General features: G+C 37.1%; 1 protein-coding gene across 14 annotated transcripts in view; it reads left to right on the forward strand.

Moving 5' to 3' along the window:
- Nucleotides 1–24,091, forward strand: part of fam135a (family with sequence similarity 135 member A) — a 43,311-nt gene that overhangs the window by 15,722 nt on the left and 3,498 nt on the right. For 5 of the 14 annotated variants that reach the window (XM_083532344.1, XM_083532343.1, XM_083532337.1 and 2 more), the window contains 13 exons: nucleotides 321–400; nucleotides 5,614–5,753; nucleotides 5,865–5,935; nucleotides 6,159–6,332; nucleotides 12,079–12,205; nucleotides 12,699–12,852; nucleotides 13,446–13,523; nucleotides 13,880–13,929; nucleotides 15,235–15,393; nucleotides 15,615–15,688; nucleotides 15,774–15,928; nucleotides 16,832–18,677; nucleotides 18,976–19,136. In XM_083532344.1, coding sequence (XP_083388470.1) covers nucleotides 321–400; nucleotides 5,614–5,753; nucleotides 5,865–5,935; nucleotides 6,159–6,332; nucleotides 12,079–12,205; nucleotides 12,699–12,852; nucleotides 13,446–13,523; nucleotides 13,880–13,929; nucleotides 15,235–15,393; nucleotides 15,615–15,688; nucleotides 15,774–15,928; nucleotides 16,832–18,677; nucleotides 18,976–19,136 — 3,269 coding nt within the window. Of the gene's footprint in view, nucleotides 1–320; nucleotides 401–5,593; nucleotides 5,754–5,864; nucleotides 5,936–6,158; nucleotides 6,333–12,078; nucleotides 12,206–12,698; nucleotides 12,853–13,445; nucleotides 13,524–13,879; nucleotides 13,930–15,234; nucleotides 15,394–15,614; nucleotides 15,689–15,773; nucleotides 15,929–16,831; nucleotides 18,678–18,975; nucleotides 19,137–24,091 lie in introns of all 14 variants that reach the window. The other 9 variants (XM_083532340.1, XM_083532339.1, XM_083532341.1 and 6 more) reach the window with 5 other exon arrangements.

The following is a 24,091-nucleotide window of genomic DNA, read 5'->3' on the forward strand; positions in this document are numbered from 1 at the left end:
GGTTTATAATGTTGCTGAGTTGAGAGCTATCAAAATGAAGTATTCTGTCTCCAGAGGCTTCTACAATGGGCACTCTGCAGGATGAGTGCTTCATTTGCATCCTTTCGTACCACGGTCATGCCTATTACTTTGAAACATTTAAATCTAGATTCATCAGACTACATTATCGTTTTCCTTTGATTTACTGTCCAATCTTTATTCTCCGTAGCAGACTATTATCTCTGTGTGTGTGTGTCTGTGTAGATGAATTTTTTCTATACAAGTTTTGTAATATTTGGTTTTTTTAATTGGAGTGTTTAATATTGCTTGGTGATTGACAGGTTTTATCAGGTCCGTGGCAATCTGAAAGTACCTCCTCGAATCCCTCACAGAATAGAGACCAGTCTACTTCGTCCCACAAGTAAGTCATCCTCAAAACATTTTGCCTTTAATATTATTCACATTCTGAGAGCACATACATTCAAAAACTTTTATAATTGCTGATATTCATATATTTGCATTTAGTATTTAATTAGAAGACTTATTTGTAGTTCTGTGTGAAGATTTATGTGCATTGTAAGGTATAGAGGGGGTTCATGGGGAAACGTGGCACACAGAGACATGCTAGCACAAAGTTCTCCCACATATCTTGTGCATATCCTGGGTACTATGCTTTGGGCAAGTTCTGATAGATTGGCTGAGAGGCATGTCTGGTTGCACAACCAGAAATTGTTTGCTGGTTGTAAACAATTAAACTACTTTCATCCAGTTCTTCCCATAACCTATACATGAGCTCATCTTAAAGCTTGTTTAGTCTCAAACAGGATTGCAACAGACATGTCTTTTGCAACACATTCATAACTGGAAAGCTGTTCCATAACCGCAGAGCTTTGTAAAAGAAAGCTCTGCCCCTGCCGTAGTCTTCACTATTTGTGGTACCACCGAGTATTTAAGTATTAATCAACCAAATGTTTTTTAAATGGATAATGGAAAACTAAAAACACTCCATATAAAATAATACTGAACTTTATTACAAAATAAAGTTTTAAATTATAATCTATGACAGCAGACATCCTCAGACGCTCCAGCCACAGACGCAACCCGGAAAAACTTTTGATATGGATTTTTGGCAATAGGGTTAGGGTTATCAATCAACAACGATCAACTACTGTGCTGATTAATCGCCAAAATGATAAATCATTTGATCTCCAAGTATTATTAACATGAGCTTCGTAGAAAAGACTGAAGTCAATAATACCAAGGTCTTTTAATGGTGCACATTCTTAGACACAAAGACCATCCACATATACTGTGTGATCAGTGTCTGTGTCTTAAAAGTACTTCTGTCTTATTAAAATTTAAGAACAGAAAGGTAATCTGAGTTTTTAATCTGGCTTTGCTGAAACATACAACTCTGTATTAGCACGAAACGTTACCGTAGTAAGTGTACAGAACATTTATATCTTCAAACTGATAACAGGACTGTTCCCTTAGCTCCAACAACATTTTCTAAAGAAAAATCTGTGATTATCATTATTATTATTATTACTATTGGTAGTATTGTTGTTATTGATATTCCCCATATTTCATAATAATAATATCTTAATGTTTATTTATAGCTGTAATCAAAATAAAATTTTAATTACAAACACACTAAAATGTAAATAGAAAAAGAATGCACTGATTTGAAAATCCCATAAAGCCATATTTTATTCTCAATTAGGCGTGTAACGTACACGAAATTCACAGTTCGGTACCTACCTTTGTATTTAAGTCACGGTTTGGGTAAATTTTGCTATGGTTTGGTACGGGGGAAGAAATGCAAAGCATAAAATTCCCTGTAGTTTTTTATTAACATAATTTATTATCATTAACTTGTGATCATCACTATTTGAACAGTTCACTTTTTAAAAACAATTTTAAATAAAATGCCTGCTTGGTTAAAAAAATATATAAAATATATTTTATAGTATTTTATCAAAATAAAATAGAATAAATCAAAATCCAATACACTTTTTTATTAAATTGATTAATTGATGAATTCATTAAATGGACAAATTAAATAAATGGAAAATTTTAATGAAATAGTTTACATTTGTTAGACCCTATTTGGGTAATACAGGTGTGTGTGTGTGTGTGTGTGTGTGTGTGTGTGTGTGTGTGTTTTTCCATTTTATATGAAATGTTCTAAAGATATGATCTATTTAACTGTTCTTATTTCTGCATTCCTCAACTAATGTCTTCATTCCTTCCTTCCATCCTTCATTCATTCACTGCCTCAATATGTGAAATTGTCAGGATATACTCTTTTTTTTAAAGAAATTCTGTTTTTAACACTAAAGCATTAAAGAATCCATAGCCACTTCTTGGTTAGTTGCTAATATTAGCGCTATGGATTTTTTGTAAACATGGTTTGGTGCACATGAGTGCACTGAACCGAAAGCCCTGTACCGAAACATTTCAGTATGAGACGTGTATGGTTAATCCCCGATTTACAGTAGAACATAGAAAACGCTATATAGAACCATGAGCTACTGAGCAACTCATAAAATAGACGTTTGAGATCATCATAGATCCAACACCAACTCCTCTATGCCAGAGCCTTTAAACATTTAAAGAGGTCCAATGTCCAAACTCTACACGAAGTAGGATGGCGCTGGAACATCTCTAGATGGTTCAGGATGTTTACGGGGTCGGCACCTACTTCTTTAAAGTGCTATATTTTTAAGGTGAGACACAGCTGGAGCAATCTCAGGATGCTTTGGGATGGGTAGAGAAAGAGACGCACTAGAGAGGAATTAGTGTAGCTGCTGTTCATAATATTAACAAGCACAAGTTGTAATGTGCATGTGATCAAATGTTCTGTAGCACAAGTTTATATGTGATGTGTGTAATGTGTAAGACTCGCTAATAAGATACGGCTTTAATCTGTGCTTAAACTGGGAGAGTGAGTTTTAGCCCCAAACACTGTCAGGAAGACTATTCCACAGTTTAGGAGCTAAATGTCTACCACCTTTTGTGGACTTTGCTATTCTAGGAACTACTAGAAGTTTTGAGACCTTAAAGAGCGTGATTGATTTTAGCATTTTATAGGACTGGATAGATACATGGGAGCCAAACAATTGGAGTCTTTGTAGGTTAGTACCAATAGTTTGTAGTCAATTCAAAACTTAACAGGTAGCCAGTGTATGGATCATAAGATTGGGGTTATATGGTGATATTTTCTCGACCTTGTGTCTGGCTGCTGCATTCTGGACTAACTGTAGCTTGTTTATTAATGATACAGGACATCCTAGTAATGCATTACAATAGTCCAGTCTGGAGGTCATGAACGCATGGACGAGCTTCTTTGCATCAGATAGACAACATGTTTCTTAGTTTCTTAGACAACATGTTTCTTGATATGATATTCAAAAGACAAGTTGCTGTCTAAAATAACTCCCAGGTCTTTTACTGTTGAATTAGTAGTTACAGTACATCCTTCTAAATGCAGGTTAAAATGCTGGAGCTTCTGTGTATAGGCTGTGTATGAGCAAAATCTTCGTCTTATCAGAATTTAATAATAGAAAGTTATGTGTCAGCCGATATTTTAATTCTTGTTTTCAGTTAAACGAGCCAAATTAGATGTTTTGTCTGGTTTTGATGTGATGTATAGCTGGGTATCATCAGCATAACAGTGGAAACTAATCCCATGCTTTCTAATAATATTTTCCAAGGGAAGTATGTATATTGTGAAAAGCAGGGGTCCTAGAACTGGACCTTGTGGCACCCCATAATTTACTTTACCTGGAAAGTTCTCCATTTAAATATACAAAATGGTAACAGACAGACACCTAGGATTAGGATGCGGGGATGCAACCATCTTAAAACCTGTCCTTGAATGCCGATGTAATTCTGTAAGTGACCCAGGAGAAAGTCATGGTCTATAGTGTCGAATGCAGCACTAAGATCTAGTAAAACTAACCGAGAGATGTAGTCTTGGTCTGAAGCTAAAAACAAGTCATTTGTGATTTTATTTTAACTAAAACGGGTTCTGTGCTATGATGGGCCTGAAACCCGACTGAAACTCTTCAAAGATATTGTTCTCTTGTAAACAGGAGCATAACTGGGCAGACACAATATTTTCTAAAATTTTAGACATAACGGGACGGTTTGAAATGGGTCTGTAATTTGATAGTACAATTGGATCCAAATTAGGTTTCTTAATGAGAGGCTCAATAACTGACAACTTGAGGGGGTTAGGGATGTGACCTAAAGATAGTGAGAAGTTAATAATATTGAGAAAAGGCTCACCAGCTGTCTGTAACACTTCTTTCAGTAGTTTAGTTGGAATGGGATCTAACATATGTTGTAGCTGTACGCAATTCAGAAAATCTCTAATTTAGTTTTTCTCCATTTTTCATTCTGGTTTTTCCTTGAGACATGTGGCAGCCATCAAATTCAAAATTACCTTATTTTTTTCCATAAATTTTTACATTTCCACAGTCCACAGTTTAAACATTGATCTGTTTTCTATGTTCTTTTGTGAATCAAACTTGGGTTTTATTTTACATTTTACACAGCATCCCATTTGTTTTGAAATTGGGGTTGTACATTGTTACGACCCAGTCTAGGGTTAGGCAGGACAGAGTATTTAGCTTGGGATTCAAAAGAATGGATCTTATAAATTGACAACCCAAACACACCCCAAACCATAAACACACAAAAAGGTTTGCTACACAGGTGCTTGTATATTGTAACACAGAAATATATGTACACAGACTCACAGGCTTGTCTTCAGGGTGGGCCAAGGACAAAACAATAAACAAAAAGGACTGTTTTGGGAAAGCTACCCTTCCTGAAAACAAAGAAAAGGAAAACACAAACAGCTTCCCTAACTCCCTGCTACAAAAACAAAGACAAAACAATCCCTCACCCAAAGTAAATTGCAGCCACACCCCTAATGCCAGTGAAATAAATATGTACAGTGCCCAAAGATATTACAATATAATACAAAAGAAATACATACAAACAACAGTAGTCCAAGGGGCTAAACAGGCTCAAAGTCAGTAAACAGTCAGAGGTCAAAATCATGAACATCAACAACCAAGCTATACCCCGAACACCAAAACAAACAGTCAGAACGCCACTACAACAACTCTCTCCGATTGCTTCACTCCTTCCTCCTTAAATAGGAAACAGGTGGATGATGTCATCATGAAGGAGGTGGGATCAGCCAGGGTAGGGCAGGCCTCAAACTCTGGAGTGGATCGGACCTGCACACAAAGCACACATACAGAACACCAGTATGAACATGGGGCTACCTAGGGTTGTAACATGAAAACCAAAACTGTAAAAGAAACTTGAAAAAGTAATAACTTCTTGATATTTTACTGTAAAAATTAGTATTGTTGTTAAAGGTGTTCCATGCACTAATAATACAGCAGTTCTGATAAAACCTAAAATGTGAAACAATATATTTTAAGAATAAAACAATATTCTGAATTATCAATAAAAAAAGGAGCTTGCAAGAATTCCATTGCTGTTCATTTAAGAGGTAGATAAAATGGTTTAAAAGCAACTTAAAAAAAAAAAAATCCTATTCACAAATATCTGTATCTTATAGCTTGTTCAGTGTTGTGCTCGATTTTATAGATTCCGATATGGTCATTCCTGCAACAGTGCAAGGCGACGTCATCTACAGCAAAACCTTTCAGATTCTCTACAAGAATGAAGAAATAGTAGTCAACGATGTTCTCATATTTAAGGTGATGATGCTCCTAGATGAGAAAAAGGTGAGATTCATCTTCTTTTAATATGAATGTTCAGGGATGCGAAATGAATTTTTATATTTATTTGTAAAGATTTGTAAATGTCCCTTCATTTGTAATGCTTCACTTGTTCAGGTGGAAGAGTCCCTAAATGATATGGATTTTCAGCTCTCTCTGGACCTATACTTTGCTGATGGTGATTACATGTATGTAGTAACATTTTATACTTTTATTTAAGTTGGTTAAAGCTTGTCATGTTGTACTGAATGTGTTAGTTGACTAGCTATGCAAATAAAATTTTATTTCTACAATGCCTTTTACAGTGGACATTTATCACAAAGCAGCTGCAATGTTTCTATAAATGTTGAATTGAGATGTGTATAGATAATGTGATTGATTTAAAGTAACGTCATGTTTGTGCTTACTTAGGCCAGAGGATTCTAGGTTATTGCAGAGTATCAGCAGTCGGACATTGCGATTGCATTTTAGTCTTCACAGAGGCATGCACCAGCACATCAATGTCATGTTTGACTATTTTCACCTATCAATCATCTCCGTCACCATCCACGCCTCCCTGGTGGCCCTGCATCAACCCCTCATTAGGTAAGAGATGGTCAGGCCCCTGTTTTATTCACACTTCCTTTTTAGACTGCTTTCCACAGTGTGAAACAGTGAATGAGCTGATAAAAATCTGATTCTATGAAAACTTTGACTTGTGTAATGCCGTGAAGGTTTAACCACACACACACAATACAGGTAACAAGCAAATAAATTAGTTTCAAAGATTTTCTTTTAACCAAAGGTGTTTTTTGCTAATTTTTTTATTTGTTTATTACCGTATTTTCCGGTCTATAAGCCGCTACTTTTTTCCCCACGCTTTGAACCCCGCGGCTTAAACAACGAAGCGGCTAATTTATGGATTTTTCCGGGGTTTTTCTCGGTTTCACAAACTTCAAGCCAAAAAACTGAGCCCCAAAATATTAGACCAATGAAATTGCTGAATGAGTTCAGGTGAACCAATGAAACTCTTTATATTAAATCAGATGCGCTTCCACTGAATCGGGCCGCACCACATCATAAATATGGATGATGTTCCTCTGATGTTTGACCTGCCGCTCACTCGGACTGTCTACAGGAAATGTGAATCATTCGTCACGCTGAAAACAAGCGGGCATGAAAACACACTTCACCTGTGTTCTGAGCTGCACGGCATCGGGAGAAAAGCTTTACCGATGGTGATTTTTAAACGCAAAATGATGCCAGAAGAAAAACTTCAGAGAGAAATAGTTGTGAAAGGAAGGAGGAAGACAGTGAACAATGACTTTCTTGGTAGGCTACTGTTTAGATACAAGCCGTGTAACAGACACTTTTATTAAAGCCTGTGTAAAGTTCATTAGTTTCAGTGTAGATGCGGCTTATATACAGGTGCGGCTTATTTATGTTCAAAATAAAAATCTTTGTCAAATTCCGTTGGTGCGGCTTATATTTGGGTGCGCTTTATAGTGGGGAAATTACGGTATTTAAAACTTTTTAACAAAATTAAACAAAAAGTTTAGAGGAAATCTTGCAAATTACTGTAAAGTGAAAACCACATTGTTTCTGGTTGACAATTTAGTGTGCAGGTGCACTGTAAGATCTATTGTGCACCAATTCTGCAGATGTTAGTTTCCATGATGCTTCCCATTGAGGAGTCTGTTAATGTTAAATAATGCGATAATTATTGTTTTTTTATGTGTGAGTTCAGCTGACATGCTTTGTTGGTTTTAAAGACATGCCAGAACACACATGCTTAACATATTGTCTTTTTGCTTCTGAAATTGAAAGAGACTGAATTAGAAGAGTATCTGTGTGTGTGTGTGTGTGTGTGTGTGTGTGTGTGTGTGTGTGTGTGTGTGTGTGTGTGTGTGTGTGTGTGTGTGTGTGTAAAGGTGAAATGTAATTTTTCCCCTAGTGTATCTTAAATGTATCGTAGTTAATTTCACAGTCTGTCCAGGGGATCACGCTCTCCATGAGCATATCTGTTATTACCGCAAATATCATCATTGATATGTGCTGAGATGCTTTTTGGGTTTTAAAGATGCAGTAATCTTGAAATGTTTGTTCTAGCCTAGTCATTGATTCAGGAACAGTTTCATCAAGCAAGAAATACTAAAAACGAAAACTTTCCCAGTCTTTGCTGAGATTCAATGAGGATTAAAGTAAAAAACAACTTTTTTGTAGAACCTTGTAGAAGAAACAGCCAAACCAAATCAAATGCATCCACAAGGTATGACACCGCTTGGGAGCCTGACTCACCATGCAGTAAGCATACAGTGGGTACGGAAAGTATTCAGACCCCCTTAAATTTTTCACTCTTTTTTATTTTGCAGCCATTTGCTAAAATCATTTAAGTTCATTTATTTTTCTCATTAATGTACACATAGCACCCTATATTGACAGAAAAACACAGAATTGTTGACACTGTTGCAGATTTATTAAAAAAGAAAAACTAAAATATCACATGGTCCTAAGTATTTAGACCCTTTGCTCAGTATTTAGTAGAAGCCCCCTTTTGATCTAATACAGCCAGGAGTCTTTTTGGGAAAGATGCAACAAGTCTTTCACACCTGGATTTGGGGATCCTCTGCCATTCCTCCTTGCAGGTCCTCTCCAGTTCTGTCAGGTTGGACGGTAAACGTTGGTGGACAGCTATTTTTAGGTCTCTCCAGAGATGCTCAATTGGGTTTAAGTCAGGGCTCTGGCTGGGCCATTCAAGAACAGTCACAGAGTTGTTGTGAAGCCACTCCATCGTTATTTTAGCTGTGTGCTTAGGGTCATTGTCTTGTTGGAAGGTAAACCTTCAGCCCAGTCTGAGGTCCAAAGCACTCTGGAGAAGGTTTTCGTCCAGGATATCCCTGTGCTTGGCCGCATTCATCTTTCCCTTGATTGCAACCAGTCGTCCTGTCCCTGCAGCTGAAAAACACCCCTACAGCATGATGCTGCCACCACCATGCTTCATTGTTGAGACTGTACTGAACAGGTGATGAGAAGTGCCTGGTTTTCTCCACACATACCGCTTAGAATTAAGGCCAAAAAGTTCTATCTTGGTCTCATCAGACCAGAGAATCTTATTTCTCACCATCTTGGAGAACTCCATGCGGGCTTTCATGTGTCTTACACTGAGGAGAGGCTTCCGTCGGGCCACTCTGCCATAAAGCCCCGACTGGTGGAGGGCTGCAGTGATGGTTGACTTTCTACAACTTTCTCCCATCTCCCGACTGCATCTCTGGAGCTCAGCCACAGTGATCTTTGGGTTCTTCTTTACCTCTCTCACCAAGGCTCTTCTCCCCCGATAGCTCAGTTTGGCTGGTCGGCCAGCTCTAGGAATGGTTCTGGTCGTCCCAAACGTCTTCCATTTGAGGATTATGGAGGCCACTGTGCTCTTAGGAACCTTAAGTGCAGCAAAAATTTTTTTGGAACCGTGGCCAGATCTGTGCCTTGCCACAATTCTGTCTCTGAGCTCTTCAGGCAGTTCCTTTGACCTTAATGATTCTCATTTGCTCTGACATGCATTGTGATCTGTAAGGTCTTATATAAACAGGTGTGTGGCTTTCCTAATCAAGTCCAATCAGTATAATCAAAAATCTCTGGACTCAAATGAAGGTGTAGAACCATCTCAAGGATGATCAGAAGAAATGGAGAGCACCTGAGTTAAATATATGAGTGTCACAGCAAAGGGTCTGAATACTTAGGACCATGTGATATTTCAGTTTTTCTTTTTTAATAAATCTGCAAAAAGGTCAACAATTCTGTGTTTTTCTGTCAGTATGGGGTGCTATGTGTACATTCATGAGGAAAATAAATGAACTTAAATGATTTTAGCAAATGGCTGCAATATAACAAAAAGTGAAAAATTTAAGGGGGTCTGAATACTTTCCGTACCCACTGTATATTAGCTATCATCAAAACACTCGCTCTCAATTATGTAAAGCTGGTTACAAACAGTTCCGATTTTCGAGTGTGCAAAAAATGAAGCACAATCAATCTTGTGTACAATAGTGTTCTCTAGTGTGTCATGTTTGATATAAAAATATTATAATATTGTAATAATGGATTCCCCAAAACAGGATTCCCCAAACCCCTCAGTCTGTGTGTGCGTGCGCACGTGTGTGTAAATATATACAAAAGTCTTCAGCAGGATCTCCCTTACCCAAACAATCATGTAGTAAATCGATCCCCTGCTGTGGATTTCACTCCACTGAAATGTATTATTTCCATTTAATAGGGACTGAGCAAACCTACAGAGAAAAATGTTTTATGAGTGTTTAAATGTGGAACTTGATTGAAAATGCACCTGAGGTTTGGAGTGATTTTGCCTTTACTTTTCTCCAAAACTCCACAGTAAAATGAGATAAAATTTAAGAGTAATAGACAGAGACACTGCAAATAAGAAGTATTTGAAAGATTGAGCAAACCTATAAAAAAAAATGTTTTATGAGTGTTTGAATGTGGAACATGGTTAAAAATGCAGTGATGCTTAGAGTGATTTTGCCTTTACTTTTCTTAAAAACTCTTTTTCGTAAAATAAGTTGAAATTTGAAATAAGAATATAATAGACAGCGAGATTCTAAATAAGAATTATTTGAAAGAATGAGCAAACCTCAAAAAAATGTTTTATGAGTGTTTGAACATGGTGATTCAAATGCTCAGATTTTTCTGTTTCTTAACGGAAACGCTGTTCTGAAGCTTCTTTACATGTATTTTGACCGCTCCCACCACCCATACCGGAAGTGTACGATTAGACGCGCAACACTAAACAAAGTGCGGCTGCTTAACCGTGTATTTTCAGGATGCGGCTGGTTAACCGCAGTCTTGTGCTGCCGCTGTCTTGTTCATTTCGTAGGGCCCTACATCTCTCCCACTCGACAGCATGCCTCTGTTCGAGGTGCTGCAGTAAATTGGTGGTACTGCTACCTTTGCTTGTTCGCTGCCATGTTGTTTGTGTATCTCTATGGCAAATGCGGGGGGGGGAATCTGAGTTTGTTCGAAACTATGGAAGCCCAGAGGGGAACGTCGGCGGACATTAAAGAGAAACCCGATTTTTATTAAAAAATCGATTTTTTATTCGATTTATCGCCCAGCCCCACAATAACCATGTCTGCAAGGCTAAAGAGCTGATAAAGGAGTTAAAGAGGAATAAATCATTGTACATAAATGTTACAGTAGCATGTGCTGCCTTACATTTAGATTTGCAAACAGTTTCTACCTCTGAGCTGTGAGACTACACACAAGAACTCGTACAAAATAGTTTAAATTGCAGGACATATGCCTTCGGTCAGTTTTCATCCAGTTGGATTGAAATTGTTATACTACATAAAATAACTTTGTCTCTGTCTTGAGTGATTTGGCCTTCTAAGTGTTTTTTCCTATTATGTTCAGGTTTTTGCCATTGTGTTTGCAGGTTCTATACTTTTCTATATGCCGTTTATAGCAGTGGTCCCCAACCTTTTTTGAGCCACGGTTTAATGTCAGACAATATTCATGGACCGGCCTTTAAGTTGTGACAGATAAATACAACAAAATAAAATTATACAGCCGACATAAAAACTTTTTTTTTTTTTTATATATATATATATATAAATGTGAATCCACTTTGGTTTGAATTTAGCTGTAATGTATTATGTGTTAGCGGCCGGAGCCCCTTTAAGAAGGTAGTGGATGGAGGTAAGACATGTGACCGAGGCATCATGACACACATCAAGAGTGAGTCATAGACAAATGTGGAGGAGAGAATCCGGTCATTTTCCAAAATAAAACATCGTTCAGAATCAGATAATAAATAAAACGGAAATAATGTAGGTTATGTATTCTTGCTGTGTGGCCCACTTGACCCACAGTTGGTAAGAGTTGTTTAAACATGTTTAAATTCATGCTTACTTTGTTTGCCACAGGGCAAAACGTTCCTGGTATCGGATCAGGGTCTACAGCATGCCTTCAGCTTGCACCGTAGCCTCTGCGCCAGCTTGCTGCTGGACTACCAGGGCCTTTTTGAGTACTTCATGGCTCTTACCAAGAACCCACAATTGACCCACAGACCGGTGCGGTCCACAGCCGGGGGTTGGGGACCACTGCTTTATAGTATCTACATTATTAAATGTGTAATATAGCACTGTAATGGCACCTCAGTGACAAAGTTTATTTCAGAGGGAAAAAAATTGATTGTGGGAAAAACATAATATACAGCATATTTAAGAAATGTATACACTGAAATTACTGTGACTTACAGTTACTTTATGAGAAGGGAATTCAACTGGTTTTAAGGGTTTTTCACTGACCAGAATATGTGTTAACACTACATATTTAAATGCAGCTTCCCCCGGCTTGGGAAAAGCACCTGGCTGAACCGCAGTGTACCAACACAGGGCAAAGATCTTCTGATCCCAACCCTAGAGACTGTGGTATTTGGCTGCACCTATGTCAAGCAACTGTCTCCAGATGTAAGCATATTCACACACGGTCACAAATACAGTTAGTGTTTTTTTTTTTGTTTTGTTTTTTTAGAGAAATAGTGTTTTATCAGTCTTTGTCATTTTTACCAGCCGATAGTCACTTTTTCTGTTGTATCAAGGGTTAAACAAAATAACTGAAAACAAGCTTGTAGGAACATAAACTTGATAATTCCTGGCTATTCAGTGATCATCACGATGTGATCACAATAAGTTTGCTACAAAATTACTCTTTATTTAGTAAATGTAGAAGTAGTAAAAGTTTTTCAGTCACATTTATCATATAAAGTTGTGTTTATGCTAATTATGGCCCCCTCTCTGGTAGTTATATTTCATCACTGTTCTCTGAGGGAAATATTGAAACTGTTTAATGATCAAAACTCTGTAAATTGCTGTTCTGTACAAAATCATAAAATGCACAGTTTAATGGCTATGATGAATTTAGAAAATGTTCTGTCAGTCATGCTTACTTTGTTTGCCACAGGGCAAAACGTTCCTGGTATCGGATCAGTGTCTACAGCATGCCTTCAGCTTGCACCGTAGCCTCTGCGCCAGCTTGCTGCTGGCCTACCAGGGCCTTTTTGAGTACTTCATGGCTCTTACCAAGAGCCTCCCTTTCTCTCATCGTATGGAGCTTGGTATGTTAATGCTGGGTAGTGTAATAAGAATTAGGCACCGCTACAAGGAGCATTAAAACACATGTATTGTTGACATTATTGTTATATTTTTGTGTTAATAATCAAAAGAAAATGTCTAATAACAATTACATTTCTACATATATAATAATATAGCTACAGAAGACAACAGTAATTACATTTTAGTTACACATTTTTATGTTTCTTTCCATGTTTATTTACATGCAGTTTTCATCTATTAAGATGTGAAGAATCATAAAACTAAACCAAATGCAATCTACATTTATTTTAAATTATATACCCATTAACATGTCTGATAGATAATCCTTAATAAATCTTAATTTTTAATGCACATTATCTTCAAACATACCAGTGTATTTCAGTTTGTCCAGCTCCTAAGAACCTCTATGAAGACTTTTACCCTCGAACATCACCCTATACTAAACTTACTTCAAATATAATCAACGTCCGCTCTCTACTGCCTAATGTGTCTTTTGACTGGGTCATTGAACTATATAAAAGATCAAATTCAGGTCTTCTAGTATAAGGGAGAGGACCCATTTTAAACCTGCCTATATGTGCAATCCCACCACTAGCCAAGCCCAGCATGCAAGTCCTTTATGAGCGAGTTCTAAGAAGACCTTTTCCCAGGGGCCAAAGGCACATCCACATAGGTATGTCAGTTGACTGTCAACCTCAACATGCCTTTCATTTTTGTGTTCTTTTCTTTGAATGGCCAGTTGATCTTTTCCTTGTGTGGGCCGAGAGCTGTGGACTGTCCTATTCAAAACCACTAACAGCAAACCATTCACTTCTTTATTCCTTTGCAGGAATGCTGCTCTTAATTATCCTCTATACGCCTGTGCTAATTCTTTCTTATAGCTCTCATTCTTCAGAGAGACTAATTTCTTTCATATAGTGCTGAGAAATCCATATTGATTGTAATATTTTTTTTTACCTTTTTTTTTTTTTTTTTACCTTTTTTTTTTGTTTGTTTTTTTGTTTTTTGTTTTTGGTTTATTTTTTTTAGAAAAACTGGATGTGGAAGCTCGTCTCCATGAGCTTTGCGAACATATCAAGGTATGTCAGTACAACTACTACTAATAATAATTCTAGCAGCAATTTGCGGTTTAAACCCTGAGAGCATACATAGATTAGCACATTGCTAATGATTTGTAACAGTAGATCATTGTGTTTGCAAACTGATTGGATTAGTAAGGTTGTGGATGATATTTTGCACAGCGATGTTTAAAATTTCAGCTCAGTCTTGCATATAGTGTCTTACAGTACCAGTGAAACCCGTATTTGATTTTAATCTCTCTAAGGATTGCATTCCAGACTTAATGCATGTCAGCTATTCATTACCAATTAAAATTGGTAACATTAGAAGATGAGTAAAGACCTTATAAGTCTATTCAACCCACAACATCAATGTATGAATTTTTTTTAAGCTTTTTGTGGCTTGGCCTTTTTTTTTTTTTTTTTTTTGGCGTGTAGTGTGGGAATCATTAGTTAGAGGTCCAAAAGTCAAGAACTTCAAGTTTCTCAGTTGCACTAAGGTTTTTTATTCCAAGAACCAAAAAACTCCATTTCACTGCACTCTAGCAATCTCAGAGACTATGGAAATGTCTGCCGTAGGGTTGTAATTTTCACCAGAAGTAGTAGCAGCATTGACTGACTTGCATTGAGGCAGTGTGTTTTGTTTATGTGCAGTTTTTTTTAGGTAGGAATATGTTAAAATGGACTTTGCACGCACGCTGCTACACACTGGCGTAAAGGACAGCGCTATATATGCAAACTTAAGTTAGTACATGCTGCCAGAGTCTATGACATGCCTGTCTTTCTTTGCCTGACTGTATTAATGAATAAATACTGAATATAACATTCTTTCTACCTCTTAAGTTTCTTGCGTCTCTAGGATTGTAGCTTTAAGATGTACAGTAAAACACTAGTTTGTGCAGGGATCATGCTTCTGGAACTATCCTAATACTTATAATATAATTCAATAATCATTAATCATTAATCCCACTTCATATTAGGTGTCTTTAATGACTATGTGCGTCTGTTAAAAAAGAATAATTAAGAAATTACAATGTTAATAACAATGATACTAATTGTGTTCATGTATTGCAATAGACTGGCACAGGTTTCATGGTATGGGTAGGTTTAAGGTCATTTTTTTTAGAGATCCCACTGTGTTCTGGTTAATAAATTTATTTGCATGCAAGGTCTGCATATGGTGGTGTGTTCTTAATGACAGATTTCCTAAATTAGATCCTATTCCTAAAATAAGAAATATCCGAATATATCCTTTGTTTTTATTGAACCTTTATTTTAACCTTGGTGTTGCCTAGTACTGGCTAACTTATTTTACTTATGTTGCAGCAGAAGGCAGAGAGCCCAGATGAGCTTGCTGAACTAATTAATATGAATCTTGCACAGTTGTGCTCTTTGCTGATGGCTTTGTGGGGCCAGTTCCTAGAAACAGTCTCCCTAAATGACAGTGTCATGACACTTTTGGCCCAAGAACATCACATCCTAAGGGTATGTCCTCAAAATTTTAAACAATCCTTCTGTATCCATATGGTAGGCATATAATCTATATTATATGTAATTATTTTATTATAATATGAATTCAGGTTAGTGGGTTGTGAAAAATTCAGTGCAAGTGAGAATTAAATTACAAACTCGAAAAAGTGCTCCGTTCTTTTTTTTTTGGTCCCAGGTATTCTGAGGTGAAAAATAATGTTTGTGCTTTGCTTTAGGTACAGAGATTTTCTGAAGCTTTCTTTTGCTTCGAACACCCAAGGCAGGCTGCACTGGCCTTCCAGGAGATGCAGTAAGTATCTAGATGCCATTTGCTAAATATTGGGAATACCATTTATACAGAATGACTCACAGTGACATTTGTTACTTATGAATAGTGCACATAGCCACCAACAGATGACTGGAGTCATTAGGAGCTCATCATACTTTCTTTCCTTACCACCACTTCCTGTGGAATGTGCTGAACTAGATGGAGATGCCAGCTCTCTACCAATAATATTTGAGGATCGATATCTGGAATCTGTTAAAGAGGGTATGTTTTTTTTATTTTTTTTATTTTATTATTATTATTATTATTTTTTATAATAAAGTTATACAATGTTACAAACCCATGTTTTATCATCAACAAAGATTGAGCCTGTTACAGAAGCAGCTTTAAAATGGCTTGACACATAAGACATGGCATTACCATCCGTGCATGACTGTTGAGCTTGTATCTTCTGGATCTTGAGCTAATCTATTTATTTTCCATACTTTACTCTTTTTTGTCACTATAGTAAAATATAATATTCATTTAATCTTTGAATTAACTTCTTGTTAATCTTTTTTGGCTCATCTCTCTTTTTTTTTTTTTTTTTCTGAATTCCAATGTGATGATCATCCCTTCCTGTGGAGATTGTTGATTTCATTAATTTGGTTTTTCAGAAGGGTTTCACAGATTTACAAAGTATGTTTACCAGATGCTGTCGGTTTTTTATTTTGAATTTTTTTGCCGACCTGTTTGACGTCTGGTTCTTAGTACACCATAGCTTTGTTTCTTTTTAAATAGTTTCATTTGCTATTCTAAATGCATGCTTAATGCCTCTGATTGATTTTCACTCATGTCTTAGCTTAAAAATGGCTTGGTTTTCTCTCAAAGACAGATCAACAAATACAGTTTTTACAGACAAAACCCAGGGCTTCTGGCCAAACCAAGAGCAGACAATAGGATAAATTAATGTATTAAACAATCAGCACAATTAGCCTAATAGGGCACATGTGGGGGACAATAAACACCTATTATACACATGTTCTGTTTGATCAAATAAATGAGTTCAAGCAAAAGATGCAGATTCTAAGGTGTTTAACACAAACTTACACAATTGGCCTTGTTGAATAATTGTTCATGTACTAGCTAATATGAAATTTAAATGTTTTTTATTGTCTTTCCCCAAAGATCATCATGTTCCATGGCTTGGTCTACCCAATCCCAGGAATGGATCTGGACCTTCTAAACCAGATAAGCCTAGTCATTATCCAGAACTTCATCAAGCTGCTTTAGTCACTAACTGGCACAAGGAGAATGAGCCTTCTATAAAATCCAAGGCCAAGTCCATCAAACTGAGGAAGAACACGAAGACTGACAACTCTAAAAAGCTAATCAGTCAGTGTTCAAAAGAGACTGTGATTTTGACAGGCTTCAAGAATCTGAAAGTCCTTAATGATGAACCAGATGAAAAGTCCAAAAAAGACTTACAGTGCAGTCAGCAAGAAAAACAAGAATATTTGCTTGGAGATCCCCGGACCAGGTTAAGATCCATGTCTAAATACATGACTCATAATGACACTAGAACTTTAACTATAGAACATCTTATGAATAACAGTCAGACTAACACTAGCATTATAAGTGACAGTTTTACAAACCTAATGGGTTCACAAGCACAGGAAGGGACTGAAACTGTTGCCACAGAGAGGAAAGCAACTGAGGGAGACAATATTGTGGTCATACCTCCAGGTATCCAACATATTGAGGTCAATCCTCAAGACAAGAATCCCTACCCGGGAGATAAAGTCACTGTCCTATTTTCAAGCCTCACTGATCCAATACATACAAGGGGAGGCATTCCAGGTACTACACCAAAAGATTGCTGTGAGTCCACGATTCAACACAGAGAGAATTGTGGTAACCGAGAGCTTGTGGATATGGGGCCAGATTGTGCGATCACACTGAGGAGTAACTGTATACAAACTGCAGCAACAAGACTCTCAGATTCAGGAATTGAGAGTGAGCCTAGTTCTGCTACATTGTTAGTAGCAGGTCCTCCTAGGGTGTCGAATGTTTCTGAAGTGAATATAGACTGGGTCTCTCTACAAGTTAAGCAGTCCACTACTAAGTGTCCGAGTCTTGCCCTCAAGCAATCTCACCTCAGCTATGCTTCAAAGGGGTCCAACAGACTAGAGGGGCCAAACCCTGAGAGTACTAGTGGTGTAAGTGGCATACAGTCTTCTCTAACCTCTATTAACTCACTTCCATTAGATGATGAAATGGAGGCTGAGGTTCCATGCATATTATCCAGTGTCATTGTGCAGGAGCAGGCCTTGGTTTTCTCTGATCGATCTGATATCAACATACCTTTCAATGCCACCCAACCAACCAATGCCTTACTACACCAAGAAGCCTCCAACTGTCATGCTGATGGTGCAGTGTTTCACAAGGATGAAGCTTCTGTCCTTCTGTCCCTTTGCAAAGATTTTGCTTCTCATGAGGTATTTGAGCCTGCCAAACTGGGACCCCCTGTGGAGGAAGATATAGGACTGGAAGTTGGTGTTGATATGCAGACTGCAGCACAATCTAGTACATCAGCCACTAGTAGCACAGACTTGGTAAAGAAAGGATTAGTGGAGAATTATTTTGGTTCATACTCCAGCACTGATATTTCTGAGATAAGCCCAGAGGAAACACCAGCCATTATGCAGAACATTCAGACAGATGTTCAGCCCACTGAAGAAGAAGAAAATGATGACGAAGAAGAAAAGCCAAACCTTGAGATGATAGAAAATGGCTACTATGAAGAGGCAGATGTGCCAGTCTATGTCAATGGCTTGTCAGAAGTGAAGGGAGGAAGTGGAGAGGGGAATGGCAGTGGGACCCCAGAAGCTAGTAGCTCTTTCTACATGAATTTGGAGCAGATCAGGAATATTCAATTCCCCTGGACCTACTTACAAGCTCAAACCACCAAGCCACTTCAGACCAATACAATTCTACACTGGTATGAAAGCTCACCTCCCGCTCAAATACAATTGTGAGTTTTAGCAATTTGATATTCCATTTTAATGTTTTTTCTTAGCATGCTTTTTTCATTTAAGCCATTTATATATAAAATGCAGGTTGTTGTTTTTAGACCAATTCTCAAATAGAATTATTTCTTTCATGATGTGCAGTTATGCTTAATGAATAAGTGGCTGGTTTCTAGCACATTTGTTTATTTCAATTTAATGGTTAAAAGTCTCAAACATGCTTTAAAGTCATCATTTAAGTCAAGTTTCATTTAAGTCATATCTGTTCATTCATTGTTACTGTGTGAAATTGCCGTTTTGTAGATTTGCCCAGGCAAAAGAGGAGCTGAAGAAGTTTAAGCTGCCAGGAATCCTCTATAGTGAAGTGGCTGAATTGGCTTCAGCGGTGCCATATTTTAGTCTGGATGAGGATGAGAGCTTTGATGAGGGTGTTCACCTTATTGTGTGTGTCCATGGCCTGGATGGTAAGCTAGACTCATAAATGTATATGCATATACATCTCTGTGCTCAGAAACCAAGGGCAAAGAGCAAAATTGAATATCTGTGATCTTCTGGGGCCTCAGGTGGCACTGCATTAAAAACAAGCATGATTCTATAAAAGAATTCACTGCATGGGCTTAGAAACCCCCCCGAAAAACACAGTTCACTGTGTCATTCTCAAATGCAAATTAAAGCTCTATCATGCAAAAAAAAAAGCTATTATTGATATTTATTATATAATATTATTTGTTAGATATTTTTATAACTTGACAAGAGGTCGGAAAATCTTTTTTGGGCATTTTTTATTAATCGGCATTGGCCAATTGTGCTACAAATGCAGCCCATTATTAGGCAGACGCAGCTGACACACCGAACCGCGCGTCTGCTTTCTGTGCTTGCGTAAGACAACATAACTCTCCCATACATTCAGGTGACAGTAGTGTGTATTCGCCATCAAAATAGGGAAACCGGAAGAGCTAAGACTGTAAATATATTAAACAAGCAGCATTAACACCTGCCATTAATTACAGATTCATCTAGCTTTTTTCAATCATCTCTGCTAAGCTGTAAAGACGAGCGAAAAAATGACAACAATCGTGTTCCGTTTTTAGTCTTGTGTGCTCATTCGCTAAGCTGAATAGCCAATCGTGGTCCGCCACTGATTCGACTCACAAAATCAGCCAAAAGCACGACAGACGCCGTCCAACCAGAGCCAATTGTGTGGATAAAACTAAAGCTGACCAACACTAAAAAACCAGCCGACATTTTCCTGAAAGCCGCCCGTTAGCTTGGTGTGTCCCTGGCTATAAGTTCTAATTATTTGCCTTATATATTTAATTAGATAAATATTTTTGAACTTTTAGAGAAAGAATGAGTATCATTTTGGAACTGTATTGTTAGAGCTCCATCAACCAGCTGTAGTTTAGGCTGCAGGTAGGCTCGGGTACCAAAACCTGCTTACAAGCGCACTGATTGGAGAGGCTTGTGTTTTTCAATAAACATTTAATTTGAACAGTTTTCTGTATCACATATTAATTAACTGTTAGATTTTATGAGATGAAGGTTAAATAAATCATTCAAACACATTGGCCAAAAAAAATCTTCATCATTTATCGCCATTGGCTGCAGTGATTTCTAAATATCATCCCATTCTATCAAAAAAACCCATATCAACCTCGAAACTTGGCGCAGAAACCCTGCTGTCTACTCTGTGCTAAAAATCATTTAAAAAAAAAGGCAAAGTGGAAGTTTATTCTGTTCCTTTTGTCCAGATGTTTATAGACTGTTGTTAAAAGATGGCAAGCTACACAGTGGTAAACATAGCCCTGTCCCAAATTTGTTAAGACGCGCTGCAGACATCAAATTAAAAATGACTATTTTTCACTTAAAATAGTATGTTTTCTCAGTGTTACTGTGCTACTGTAAATAATATGAGTTTATGAGATTTGCAAATCATTGCAGTCTGTGCCAAACACATTAACAAATCTGAAAAAAAAAAAAAACTAATCCGACAACAAATAACAAATACAGAAACACGTTAACAAATCCGAAAAGACAACGACAATTCAGACAAACTGGAAAAGCAGTTAATTGATATTGCAAATGAAACGGTTTCGAAGACATCAACAAAACTTCACAATAAAGCTAATCCAAGGGTCAATGAACAATGTAAAAAAAAGCTATTAAAACACGGAAAAAGGCTAACCGTTTTTTTAATAAACACCCATCAAATACTAACTTGATGCGTTTAAAAATTTGCAGCGCTCAAGCTCGTAGAGTTATAAATCAAGCAAAGAAACAAAGTTGGAGACAATTTGTGTCAAGTTTAACCTGTTATACTCCCACGAAGAGGGTTTGGAAAACATGATGCGTAAAATAAAGGGCATGGAAAGTGAATCTTATATACAGCATATTAAAAAAACGAGACACTTCAGACAAGGGAAATGGATATAGCGAATACATTAGCTGAGTACTTTGAAAAGAACCCATCGATAGAGAATTGCCTCCCTGAGTTTCAATTAAGACGAGCACAGCAAGAATATAAAGAACTGAGTTTTTGTTCTGATAACAAGGAAGTATATAATCAACCCTTCAAAATGGAAGAATTAATAAACTCTTCAAAATGTTCACATGATACTGCTGTTGGCCCAGATAAAATCCATTACCAGTTTTTAAAGCACTTACGTCTCTTTTATTGGATAATTTTAACTCTGTATGGATTTCTGGAAAAATACTGGATTCTTGGAAAGAAGCAGCAGTAATTCCTATACCTAAACCAGAGAAAGATCACACTGATCCAAATAACTCTAGACCCATTGCCCTGACTAGTTGCTTGTGTAAAACCATGGAGAGAATGATTAACAACCGCCTTGTTTGGATACTGGAATCAAGGAAACAATTAACTGACTACCAGTGTGGATTTAGACATGGTAAGTGCACACTGGACCGACTAATTTGACTGGAAACGTACATCAGAGAATTTCATCTGGAAAGAACATGTTGTTGCTGTTTTTTTTATCTAGAAAAAGCATATGATACAGCATGGAGGTATGGGATTTTGAAAGATCTTCATCAAATGGGCTTTAGAGGAAAATTACCTATCTTCATTGTAAACTTTCTAACTAGTAGATACTTTAAAGTCCAAGTAGGAAACTATCTATCAAATATTCACAAACACGAACTTGGAGTTTCTTAAGGAAGGATTCTCTCGGTTACTCTCTTTAGTATCAAAATAAATAGCATTGTGGAAATTATTGGATCAAACATATTCCGCAGTCTTTATGTAGATGATCTGAGCATCTGTTATAGAGGGAGGAATATGAGTATAATCGAAAGACATTTACAATTAGGTATTAACAGTGGACCTTGAAAATGGTTTTAAGTATTCTAAAACAAAAACTCTTTGTATTCATTTCTGCCTTCAGTGATCTCTGCATCATGACCCAGGACTTTTCATCAAGGGAGAACTGATTTAAAGTTGTTAAGGAAATTAAGTATTTAGGTCTTCTTCTTGATAACAAAATGACTTTTATCCCTCATTTAAAATTGCTTAAAAATAAGTGCCTAAAAACTATGAATATTATTAAAGTCTTGGCCAAAATGAAATGGGGTGCAGCTTACATCCTTCTTTTGAGACTTTATAAAGTTCTCATTCAGTCTCGTTTGGACTATTGCAGTATAATTTATGACTCTGCTAGGAAATCATATAAACAAATAATTGACACGGTGCATCATCAAGGATTGCGACTAGCTTTGGGTGCATTTAGAACTTCTCCAGTGCAGAGTTTATATATTGAAGCCAATGAACCTTCGCTCTAAAACAGACGGTTAAAGCTGTCACTTCAATATGCTAATAAACTAAACGCAAATAAAAATAACCCAGCATATTCTTCAGTTTTTAATCCCCAGTTTGATCAGTTGTATGAGAGCAAACCAAGAGCCATCAGACCTTTCGGTGTGCGTATTAATCCGGACTTACAAAATTTAAACATAAATCTGGATAATTTACGTCAAACACACTTCAGTTCCTTGCCTCCTTGAATATTAAAGGAGCCTGTAATCAATATGGATTTAGGACATCAGAAAAAAGGTGTGACTCATCCGAATGTTTATAGACAGCAGTATATGGACATTAGAAGTCAGTACTTCTTACACTTTATATTCACCGGTGGATCAAAGGCGGACAATGGCGTAGCTGCAGTGATGGTGACTGGTCAGCAACAGTATAGAATCCGAATTCCAAAAGAATGCTCAATTTTCACAGCTAAAGCCCGTGCTTTGCTTTTGGCTTTGGAAAATATTGAAAATTTCCAACAAAATAACACTGATTTTTACGGATTCTAAATCATCATGCCTTCAAGCAATGGAATCTTTGGAACATAACCATCCTTTGATAGTATATTTTACCCAAAGTTGATCATCTGCAGAATCATCTGCAGAAATGTTGGATTCCAGGACATGTCTACTTTCAGGAAATGAGCGAGCTGATGCAGCCGTTAAGAAAGCTTTAAAGCAGAATGTGACTGGATGCCAAATTCCTCCCTTAGAGTATAAACCTATTATCAATGGCTATATACTAAATAAGTGCCAAGAAGAATGGAATACATGGACGAATAACAAACTGTATGAAATACACCGTGAAATTACTAACAGGGTTTTAATACCTTTGAAGACGAGATTTGATCAAGTGATCTTAACCAGATGTCGAATCGGGCGTACAAGACTGACACATGATTACTTGCTGAAAGGTGAAGACATAGGGTCTTGTACTGCAGCATTCCTCTCACTGTCAAACATATTTTGTTGGACTGTCCTGCTTATAATGACCACAGAAAGTTGTTTTATGAAGTCAATTCATTTAATGAGCTGTTTAACAAATCAGGAAAAGTTTTAGAATTTTTTATTATATATCAACGTAAAAAGTTTTATTTAAACTGTCTTGTGCTGTAATTATTTGTTTGTGATTTTATGGTATTTTGTTCTTATAAACTGTTTTTGCCATGAAGATGCATGGCATGGCATTAAATAAAAGTATATGATATGATATGAGATATGATATGATTATGTTATGGAAGAAAGCACATAAACGAGACCCAGTTTTAGTTTTAGTTTCGCTTTACTATCCCATGTATAATACAAATATACGAGTTAGAGACAGGACTATATACAACCAAAAGACAAACAAACAACCAGGCTCAATGAGCTTAAACAGTGCCGTGGTGAATCATGTAGGACTCAGTGACGGTGCCAAAACAAAGAACAAAACTCACCTCTAACCCTAGATTTTCTGCCTAAACAGAAAATCTTTACATGGGTATTTGTAGAGGCGCGCCCAAACTACCTGCCCACACGGCGTGTTCGAAACCGGTAGTAACAGCAGGTTAATGGGGTGGACGTAAGGTTAAATGCAAAAGAGAAGTTTTTGCTATCTACAGACAGG

Source organism: Silurus aristotelis, assembly GCF_946808225.1.
Source record: "Silurus aristotelis genome assembly, chromosome: 27".
Lineage (NCBI taxonomy): Eukaryota > Metazoa > Chordata > Actinopteri > Siluriformes > Siluridae > Silurus > Silurus aristotelis.